This window comes from Alosa sapidissima, chromosome 10 (genome assembly GCF_018492685.1).
Source record: "Alosa sapidissima isolate fAloSap1 chromosome 10, fAloSap1.pri, whole genome shotgun sequence".
Lineage (NCBI taxonomy): Eukaryota > Metazoa > Chordata > Actinopteri > Clupeiformes > Clupeidae > Alosa > Alosa sapidissima.
This window is the reverse complement of record NC_055966.1, coordinates 19,258,567-19,270,271: the sequence shown is the minus strand read 5'-3', so window position 1 is coordinate 19,270,271 and position 11,705 is coordinate 19,258,567. Positions and strand designations below refer to the sequence as shown.

The 11,705-nt window shown below is 41.7% G+C and overlaps 1 protein-coding gene across 1 annotated transcript; it reads left to right on the top strand.

Annotated features, from left to right (window-relative positions):
• The first annotated feature begins 5,014 nt into the window (after nt 1-5,014).
• gja9a (gap junction protein alpha 9a) lies at nt 5,015-7,878 on the top strand. The gene is made up of 2 exons (XM_042107081.1): nt 5,015-5,099; nt 6,209-7,878. Exon 2 carries the CDS (start codon nt 6,231-6,233, stop codon nt 7,746-7,748), a length of 1,518 nt encoding a protein of 505 aa, XP_041963015.1. The 5' UTR covers nt 5,015-5,099; nt 6,209-6,230; the 3' UTR covers nt 7,749-7,878.
• Nucleotides 7,879-11,705: the final 3,827 nt, after the last annotated feature.

Sequence of the window (11,705 nt, the reverse complement as noted above, 5' to 3'; positions counted from 1 at the left end):
GCATGTCTGTCTGTCTCTGTGTGTACATGCATTGCAGTGCCATCTAGTGGGGCTTTGTAAGTATATTTATATTTGGTAAGATTTCATTTTTGTCAAAGCAAATGTGAGTGGTTTCAGCCATTTCACAATAATTATCTGAAAACAAAAGCACATGTAAAGTAGTGTTTGTTTTTAAATGGCAATGCATTTTCTAAGGAAACAAATGAAATCATAGCAAATAAACAAAATATCAAATTGATTATAATTGCATTCATTTAAAGGGGTTTGATATATCAATGGGGTTTGATATGTGAGTTTTATGATTAGAGCAACTAAGGGAACAGGTCCAGTCTGAATCATCAATATTCACTGAATTTTACAGTTGCTTGCCTTTGGTTGCTCAAATATGACCTACTCATGTGGAAAGTAGTTCCTCAGCCCAATGCTAAATAATCTGGCATTTACATTCATTCATTTGCCAAGCACTTCTATCCAAATCAGCTCACAAATGAGCTTCATAGTACCCTAAAAGGTCACCGCTTTGGGCCAATTTTAAAGAAGCAGAAACCTTGGTTCCAGGCGTACGGGTCAAAGACAGCAATAATTTGGAATGCACTAAAATACATGAGCTTAAACACACTAAATAGGACTAATAAACAAATGTAAGGACTTGACCTTCATTTCGAGTGGCTGCACAACATTAATTAATTTTCATCATGATGTTATAATTAAAGACAAACTCTGTAACAGGCAGAGTGGCTGTGCGTGAGATTTGAATGAAGAAACAGTGAGTTGTCGCTATGTGTTCGATGTCTAACAGAGTTCCGGAATGATGCTTGGAAATTCCTTTGAAATACAAAATTCTTTTATACATTGAATGCATCAACTTATTTCACCTATTGCTCACAGTTAATGTAGTCCATAGCCAACATCATAAAACTCACAATCTCATACATACACTGTTTGTCTGGCTGTGGGTCTATAAGAGATAGCATCTAATTTAGTCCATTATCAAATAATATCCATAAAAACTTAACTTCAGAGTATGTTGCACTCTAAATATGCAAAAAGTTGAACTGCTGAAACTGCGGGGCATTTCAAAACACCTGATCTGATTACATCAGCATACAATGGTCTGGGCAGGGCATGTGGGGACTCGTACCGTTCACCATGAGACCATCATTTCATGCCATCCACACCAGACAGGATCAATAACAGCATTTTTAAACCAATAAGCAACTGGAACAACCAAAGGGCAAAAAAAAAATTCAGCTTTGGTCCATTTGTGTGATGTGTGAGGGCTGGTCAATGGATCCCAAAAAAGCTCCCCCTCACGCCCAACATGGAGCTATTTATAACCTGCAATTGAAATGATGGGTCAATGTGCATGACCAAATCCGTATCAAAAGGCTCTGATTTGTTCGACCTACCTCCACCAGGGGGTCATCGATGGGGACATCCCAGCGCACAGCAGGGGTCCGACTACTACCCGTGTCTTACTGCACAGCTAAAAAAAGAGGATTTAAATGCTATGGCTTTTCAGTGTGTCATTATACTACTGAGCTGCAGGCCACTATTTCAAAATATGGTGATAGTGAGATGTTGGCTCTCTCTGGTGACCCAATCATGAGTCACTGCACTTTAGCATGGAGTTGAGCATATATTGGTTCTGAAGGGTTTAATAATTTTTTAACTGATTGATTTTAAGCATTATTTAATTCAGGGTACCATTACAAGGTGGTTCTGAACAGGTCCAAAATAGACAATAAGCATACACTGTTAAAATATTGTGGAAAAACTGTGTGAATATTTTGATATTATTGACAGAACTTCCTTAAGATACACTAGCAGGCTACTACATGCTGTATCTGTAAACTTATTAGCAGCTTATCAACGTAATTTCCTGTGTATTAGCCACATTGTGTAAGCTGCAGGAGGACAGTGTTTTATGCGAGTTAAACCATATTAATACCATATTAATACTATATTAACTGCCCTGTGTATTAACCTCATAGCTGAAGAAATTTTGCAAAATCAATGTAAGCCACGACTAATAGTTGAGAAATTACTGTAGATGAGGAACCATCTCGGACCACGAGACCCTGACCTTTCACCTGGGAGATATTGCAAAAACCCTGTGCCATAATGCATGGATGGACAACCTGAAAACGGCATGCCAGTCAATAATAATAATGATGATGATGATGATATAATGTATTTGTGACTGGGTGTAAACATAATCTCGACAACAGCCAGGTCTGCTGCAGAAGTTGCTGCCTCCTGGGGGATGCTGACCGTGGCCTGCAGTCTGGGGACGTCACGCATACAGCCCTGAGGAGCCATTGGCGTGAGGTGGTGAAGAGTGGTCTGATGCAGGGGCATTTTGCTTCAGTGAACTCCAGCTGCACCCCCTTGTTTCAGCTTTATAGACCCTTTCAACAATAAAAACAAAAACAATGCTTGAACATTCTATTTGGTTCCCAATCTACTTCCTCTGCATTAAGATAACATATGTAATGTTAAAACGGAAGCCTTGTGGGGCCAACTATGATGCTGATAATGGAACTCTCTTGAAAGGGTCTATACTTCGTCCACAAGGGAGTTGCCAGGGTCTAGCTTGAATGGCTGGATTTTTTGGACAACATTGTGAACCGCTGTTGGTATCTCATTTAATTTTTGGTTATAGCTTTTATTTAGAAGGACTTACGGTACAGGTAGGGCATACACAGCGCATTGCTTTCCGTTTATGAATGCTGTCTGGTCATAAACCATGACCTCTATGTTTACATACCCAGTATGTAGGTAGCTACTGGAAGCACTGAATGGAAAGTGTGAGATGTTCGGTGTGTGTGGATTTGTGTCCCCGGGGGAATCAGTGATGAGGGAAATCAGTAGGTTACATTACATTAGAACACTTGGAGAGTTAAGATGCAAGGCTAATGATGCATCTTGCAACATTAAATACAAAAAGTTGTTGTTGGAAAATCTAAACTAATTGTGCAGGTACTCGGAGAGTCAGAACTGCTCCAAAATGTAACAGGGGTTTCCTTGGCCTGTGCTACACCTCACTCCAAAGTTTCATGAGAAAGTCATTTTTTGCATAATTTTGATAGCCAACCAACAAACAATGGACATAAGCAGATTGTTTATTATTATTATTATTATTTATTGTCCACATGGTCCAGCAGTATGCTTGTATAATAAGAGAGGAATATTGCTTTTATTGCATGTCATCAAACCTGAATCTGTGATCCCGTGATTTAAGTTGATGGAAGTATGCTGCTGCCTGGTAGTCATTTTTGTAAAGTTGCTGTCCTTGATTGTAACCCATTCAGCTTTTCTGCTGAATTTAGCAATCTTGTCCCCACATTACCCTGGCTGTATGTCCATTATGTGTGTGAGACCCCCTACACAGCCCTGACTTTGCTGCACACACTCCTCACATAGCCAATCATCACAGCATGATGATAGCAACATCACTGCTTCAGGAATGCAGTGTCTATAGGCTCCTGAGCTCAGGTATCAACAACCTTTCGTGAGGATCAAGCTCTGAACCCCTCATATACCCCTCAGATGTTTTATTAAAAAGGATGGCTCTGAACAGTTTTTTTTGTTCAGCACAGAGACTGGTCTGACCATATGTATGAAACATAACAGAGCTATACTCTTTGCTCCACAGGACTGATTAATTCACCTCTTGCAAAACAGAAATACTCTGATGGACATTCAAATGCATTGTGGTCCAGTTCTCTTTAATTAGTGTGCTGAGTCATAAATATTTAATTAAATTGTTTTATGTTCATCTACTCAGGATAATTATTAAAAACAAACGTTTTTTGTACTGATGAATCTGAAACTGCTAAAAGTTTGACAGTGAAGAACAGTATTGTAGGAAACCACACAACAAAAGACCATTTTGGACTATCCTAAAATGCCCTCAAATAGTACCAAGCTGATTGGGATCTACCCACACATTTAGCAAGTGAAACAAGTGGGCGCCATTGATTTCTTGTAAATGGAATAAAATTTTGCCACAACTTGGACACCATTTTAATTACATTCAGTTGGGAACTAGCAGAGTATGAAATCGGACATGACCAATTGATTACATCACAAAAAACATTGATTAGTAAAAGCACCATGGTCGAGTATGTTCATCTCTACCAAAAACCTTGTTATGTGATCAGCCAAGCTCCATACTCTGCACATGTAAAATGTATAAATTATTAGAGGCCTATAACTTAAAGAGACTGCAACTTGAAGCTTAAATCATTGGTGGGAGACAATGCAGTTACATTTTTACTCTGAGTTTGGATAATCATTGTTTTGGTTGTCAGTTGTTATAGAAGATGGAGGCACATACATCTCACATTTGAGGTGCTAATTGATAATCAAACTCTGTGCACGCCATCCCATGCCCTTCAGGGGAAATAGCCAAACGTGAATTCAACTGCATACAATTAATCTTGAACATATACTACTAACTGTAACAAATGCACGAACATGGGAAAGAGCACATATGGTATCAGTGGCTAAAACTGAACAGCACGGCTACAAAGAGGACGCTGGATCAATTAGATGGTGCATGTTAACTCATGCGCTCATTTCAGCCGTAGTGGCTGTCCTTATTGATTGCGGACTACATGCCAACACCGATGTCCCCACCCCCACGCACACTGAGCTGCCCAGTTGTGGAAAACCATCCTGCTGCCAGCAGTACCGAACGAGGGGGGGTCAAAAAAGTTCAGGTAATGCGCCGGGACAGATGTGCAGAGCACCAACGATTTTTAAGCATTTTGGCGGCCTCGTCGCGCCTGCATGACCCGAGGGGATTTAAATCACCGGCAGTCTGTCCATACTGCTGCAAGGTAACTGGCAACTACTGGTGCATTGATCAATCCCTGACATGGTGTATCGTCAGTGAGGCTAACAACTTTTTTTTGGATGACAAGAGAGGCTAATGGGTGCAATAAAAGGGAGTTGCTGATACAAGGGGATGTAACTTGTTATGTGTGTGGATGCTCTACTCATGAGCTAACAAGCCAAGTGTTTAACAATGTGAAATTCTGGGATTTAATCCGCACTATGTTGCGTTTTACATATGTTTTTTCTGGCTGAAGGTAAGATTATATAGCTTCCTACTTTTTGTTTCTTAATTAGTAGCCTAATTCAAATGTTTGTTGCAATATTAAAATTAAATAATTTTAGCAAATGTAACCTAGTGAATAATGAATAGTAGCACAAACAATGTGTAGGCTATAGCCTATTTGATTAAAGTTAAGTTGAAATCAAATGAAAAAGAATTTCAACATGCTTAGTTTACTGTAGGCTATTTGAAGTCTAATAGATTGCCATTTGAATTGAATGCCATTTCACTATCTCCAAATATACAGCAACTGTTTTTTAAAATCTAATATCAATTTTACTTATTACTTTCAGTCATAGGCAATACTAAATAATTGTAATATGCATAATGTAATAGTTAGCTTGACAGTCCTATGTGCCATTTAAAGTTAGATAAATGAAATTAACAAGATGGCTGATGCGTGTCATAGAGGTACAATTTGTTTGAAATAAAATGTAATTAATCATTGTTTTCTGCAGGCATTAGGTACTGCTCATTGTTCTCTCTTTCAAGGGTTTATATAACAACATGCATCAGCATCATTAGTCTATTTAAAGGTACAGTCTCTGTTGTTGGCAAGGCTAATGAGGCTAAATAAGAGGTCGACTAGCCCAGTCGGCCATTATTGTAACCAACTCACTTACTCTGTCACCAAATGTCTTTAATCTAATATCTTAAAAAAAAAAAGCCAACTCTTCCGAGAATACCTCCTCTCCTAAGAGTTCTATCAACATGTCTAGATTGCACTTATGCACTTCTTTTTTGTACCTCTCTCCAATACATTATCTGGTTCTACTTAAACGTCTGCACTATCCTATGATCCTGTGGTTATTTTGTATTGTATGTAAGGTAGTATTCTGTTAACTGTTACTGTAGGTCTCCTCTAAAGCACTGTAGCTTGAGTGCTGTGAATCAGGGTTGTGCACAATTCGAATTGCAATTCTGCTTCCTGTTTGCTACCTCAGTGAAATTCAAGAATTGAATTGGAATTTAAGTGCCAGTTTCAATTCAATTCTGGAATTTTGCACAAGCCTGCTGTGAATACATATCAATGTAAATGTAAAACTAAACTCCTTCTAACCCATGTATCTCTTTCCTGGACAGTCACAAAGATGCGCGTGTGAAGATGGGGGACTGGAACTTCCTTGGTGGGATCTTGGAGGAGGTCCACATCCACTCCACCATGGTGGGGAAGATCTGGCTGACCATCCTCTTCATCTTCCGCATGCTGGTGCTGGGCGTGGCGGCCGAGGACGTGTGGAACGACGAGCAGTCCGACTTCATCTGCAACACGGAGCAACCCGGTTGCCGCAACGTCTGCTATGACCTGGCCTTCCCCATCTCGCTCATCCGCTACTGGGTGCTGCAGGTCATCTTCGTCTCGTCGCCCTCCCTCGTCTACATGGGCCACGCGCTCTACCGGCTGCGGGCGCTGGAGAAGGAGCGCCAGCGCAAGAAGATCGCGCTCCGCCGCGAGCTGGAGGAGGTGGACGCGGAGCAGGCGGAGGTGCGGCGGAAGATCGAGCGCGAGATGCGGCAGCTGGACCAGGGCAAGCTGAACAAGGCGCCGCTGCGCGGCTCGCTGCTGCGCACCTACGTGGCGCACATCATCACGCGCTCCGCCGTGGAGGTGGGCTTCATCACGGGTCAGTACATGCTCTACGGCTTCCAGCTGGACCCGCTCTTCAAGTGCGAGCGCGAGCCGTGCCCTAATGCCGTGGACTGCTTCGTGTCGCGGCCCACCGAGAAGAGCGTCTTCATGGTGTTCATGCAGTGCATCGCCTTCATCTCACTCTTCCTCAACATCCTGGAGATCATGCACCTGGGCTACAAGACACTCAAGAAGGGCATCCTGGACATCTACCCACACCTGAGGGACGACCTGGAAGACAGCTACTACCCCAGCAAGTGCAAGAAGGATTCGGTGGTCCCCCAAATGGGCATGACCACCGGGCGAAAGGCCACGCTGCCCTCTGCACCGAGCGGCTACAATCTGCTCATGGAGAAGCCGCCTGACGGTCCAGCCTACCCCCCTCTCATCAACCCCTCCTCTGCCTTCGTACCGGTTCAGGGGGACGGGCCGCCTAAAGGTGGGGTGGACGCCCTCAAAGAGTCGGCGCACAGCCCCACGGAATACAACAGCAACTCCAACAACACCAGCAGCTCAGGGCCGAGCAAATCGGTCACTCCACCCAAGCCGGACGAGGCGGAGGAGCAGGCACACCTCCCACCGCATGACGAGGAGCGGGAGTCGGAGAGCAGCCCTGACTCGCCCGTCCTGCCCAGGGACTCCACGCACTCCTCGTGCCCCACGCTGCCGGTGAGTGCGGTCAAGAAGCCCTGGAAGGTCACCGCACCCTGGCACTGCTCCACGGTGGTCGAGGGCAACACCTCGGAGGCGGACTCGTACGGGAGTGCCAAGGGTCGTGCCGGTGCCAACGGCAGCGCACCCTACACCGTCGTTCGGTCCCGCTCGGGCTCCAAGTCCAAGAGACCCAGCCGGCCCTGCACACCTGACTCCATCGAGGAGACGAGCTCGGAATCGAGGGGAAGCCCTAGAATGTTGTCTCCGGCCCGCCGCACATCAGTGGCCAGCAGCAGCACCAGCAGCAGACGAGCCGCCCCAACAGACCTGCAGATATAACGGCCTGACAGTCGGGCCATCAGAAGTGCCCAACTTCGACCGCAAGGTGACAGGATATTCATTTGGAGAACCCTGGAAAATAAAGACATGTGAACAGTCTGTAGAGTCCACTTATCCAAAACTTTTCTAGCCATGGTCATGACATCATGATGACATCATCACACAAAACATAGAGACAATCTGCATGCTTTTAAGGCTTTTTGTTCTGTTGAGATGTCAAAGTGTTGGTTGACTGGACTGGGGCTCTTACAGAGCGTTTCAGTACTGCAGTACAAAGTAACTATTCATTTACAGTACTATTACAGTAGAAATATTTCTGTGTGACGAGTTGGACTAAATTTAAAGTGATTTTGCACAGTACAAATCATCAGACTGAAATCAAAGGATGTCCTAAATCCATGCTTAAGACATATGCATAGCTCCAATGATTTTGCAGCAGTTTACATGTGTGCTTTGCAAATACATTATTACTAGTTATTAGCAATACTGTACACATTCATTTGAGCTCAGCAACCAGTGGCCTAGGGATAGGATTAGATGTTTACTCATTGAACTGCTTTTGCCAGTATGTGTGACTTTGTTTGCTTTGTAAAATAAAAAAAATAAAAAATACAATGTTATTCTGATATGTAAAATACATAAATGTTCCATACACTTTCATGGGCATATGGGTATTGAAACAACAATTTACATGGGATGGAAGGAAACATACAAATATCACCAAAATAATGTTTCTACATAACACTGATCTCAAAAGCACTGGGCTTTTTCTGTGATCACTCTGCTCTCTCTCTCTCTCAGGCTTCTGTGCAAACTTTTAGCACTTGGAGGTTTCTTGAAAATGTAAATGCATTACAAATAAAATATATTATTATTATTATTATTAATAATAATAATAATAATAATAATAATAATAATAATAATAAAACAATTTCAAATCTGAGAATGACTTTATTTACATTTTGTCAAGATGGTATGTAGGTCCAAAAGTTGTAATACTTAGGGATGTAAATGGCCAGAAATATTACAAAAATATGTTATGGTTATGGATTTGGCAGACGCCTTTGTCCAAAGCGACACACAAATACAAAACAACATAATATTTAAAATTGAACAGGGAACAGATTAGAATGTTGGTCAAATATAATAAGGAGAATAGTAATAATAAACAACAATATCAATTCAATCAATAGCCTAATAAAATAAGCAATGAAAATGAGGGGAAAAGCAATAATAAAACAATAATGTCCATTCAATCAATAATATAAAAACAATGACATAAGGCTATGGAGAATATCAATAATAAGCAATAATGTCAAATGAATCAACAGCCTAATGAAAATAAAACAATATTATACAAACCATAACACAGAAGCGCTTCAACAACTAAGTACATGTTGAGCAGAATGTAATAATCTGCAAATCTCTTAAACTTGCAAAAAGGACACAGACAACATATCAAATGTTGAAAATGACAAATTTGAGTATTTCATGAATTTGATACCAGGAACATGTTTTAAAAAAAGTTGGGGCAGGGATAACAAAATGCTGGAAAAGGTGTGTAATGATAATGATACTTCTTATTAAAATGAAATGGTGAAGTATTTGAGGGGTTCATCGTCTACAGGACATAATATTATTAAAACATTCAGAGAATCCAGAGAAATCTTTAACCTGACCCTAGCCAGATGAATGTCGTTCCGCTTAGCTCCGCCTAGCTTCACTCACATCCATCTGGGACCTCTTCCATTGAGAGTGATTTCTCCAACCAACTTTATGGTTTAGACAATCAGTACGCAGGGCGGGAGTTTCATAGATGTGACATAGCGTAGAAGCGACTGTGAGTCTGTTATTAGCGTCACGGGTTGGCTTCGATGTGAGTGGTTGAAGTAGCACGTCAATAGATGACGGACAAGTGGCTTATTCAATCATATGCAAGCATTTTTTGATTAGGCCCAGCCTTCTGAAGCAGCACTTCAATGGATCGGTTCCAGATGGATGAGTGGAGCTAGGCGGAGCGAAATTCATCTGGCTATTGCCAGGTTAAGAAATCTTTGCAAACAAGGGAAGGAGCTGAAAAACAAATTGGATGGTCTTGGTCTTTTGGACCTCAGATGGCACTGCATCAACACCAGACCTGTTTCCACACCTGTCATTGTATGGGGTCAGGACAACCTCTGATAACCATTGTCTATGTGCACAGTTTGATACTCAATTCAGCCAAAATTGTATTGAAACACGATACAGAAAATACCACCGTCTTATCTGGGCCTGAGCTTGTTTAAAATGGACTGAAGTAACATGGAAAAAGGTCCTGTGGGTAGACCAATCAAAATTTGCCATTCTCTTTGGAAATCATGGACTCATCTGGGCTAAAGAGGAGAGGGCCTATCCAACCTATCCAACTTGTTTTAGTGCTCAGTTCCAAACCCAACATCTATGATGGTGTGGAGGAGCATAGTGCCTACAACATGGGCATCAATTCTGAAAGATGTACCGGTATACAGGTTTTGAGCAACATATACTGCCATCCAGGCAATATCTATTCCAGGGAAGACCTTGCATATTTCAGGAAAACAATGGCAAAATGAATTCTGCACATATTTAAATAGTATCCATAGAGGAAGAGTCCATGTGCTAAAATGGCCTGTCAGCAGTCCAGATTTGTCAAATTAGGTGCAATGGAATAAAAAGCATGACTAAGAATACCCCATACTATTGAGCAACTGAAATCGTGTATTGGGGAGTAATGGGATAACATTTCATTCTCAAAGCTTTATTTTGCTGATGTTTGTTTGAAAGGCACTTCAAACCCGGTAACTCAGCAGAGCTGTTACACACTCTGCCACTTCTGTTTTAAACCTCTCTCATAATACCACTATCAACACAGTATGACATGAGAGAGAGAGAAAAAAAAGGGTAACACTTTACTTGAAGGTATCTACATAAGAGTGACATGACACTGTTATAACCCTAACACTAACTTGTCATGACGGGGTCAAAAAGGGGTCAGCCCTATGTTCCCACAGCCCAATGTCCCACATTTCTAAGGTTAGGGTAAGGGAACATAGGGCTGTGGGAACATAGGCACGCTCCCGACAAAAAACAAATTACATTAACCCTAACTTGTCATGACAAAAACAGAATGACACTTGACAGAAGTGAGTGACAGAAGCGTTCTGTCATAAATGTTTATGACTTGTTTATAATGATTATGACACGTTCATGACAGTGTCATGTCACTCTAGATACCTTCAAGTGTAACCAAAAAAAGTTTGCCTGGATGTTGCCACAGCCGAACTCATGCGCTGTTTTGCAAGTGAATTCTGAGAGTGTTTGTAAATAATTCACCCCAAGTCCTGTAGGTCTTGTTGGCATAAGCATGTAATGTTAAATAGTTTTACAACAAAATTTCAAGACACCTTACTGAAGTTGTTTCCCAAACAATCTCTTAAGAATTCCCCAAAGAGAAACCTTTGTTTGTTTTATCTTGAAATTGTGATGCGAAGGCCTATAACTTTATGGGCCCTCATGCATCGTCACGTCAAAAGCTTATTCAAATTTAGTAGGATGTCCAATCCACATTGGGAGGGTGTTCGTTATCAAACGTCGAGCGCATGGCGCAACAAGGTGTTCCTAGGTTTTTTAATCAGTCATGGGTGTGTTTGGGGCGTATAACATCATTTAAACCAATGAGAATGACATATGCCATTCCCTTTACCAGCGCAAAGCGCGATGTCAATAAATGCATCGGTATTTTGACATTCAACGGCACATTTGAAGGAGGCTCCTTGCGAGACTGTATGGAATAGTCACTAAACCATGCTTAACTAAAACCTAGCATAGCCTTCACACATTTGCACTCTATTATTTGAACTCATTGGCAAAGTGAAACTAACTTCACCATGGTGTCAGTCAACGACAAGACAGTTATATGCAGTTACTTATTGACTGACA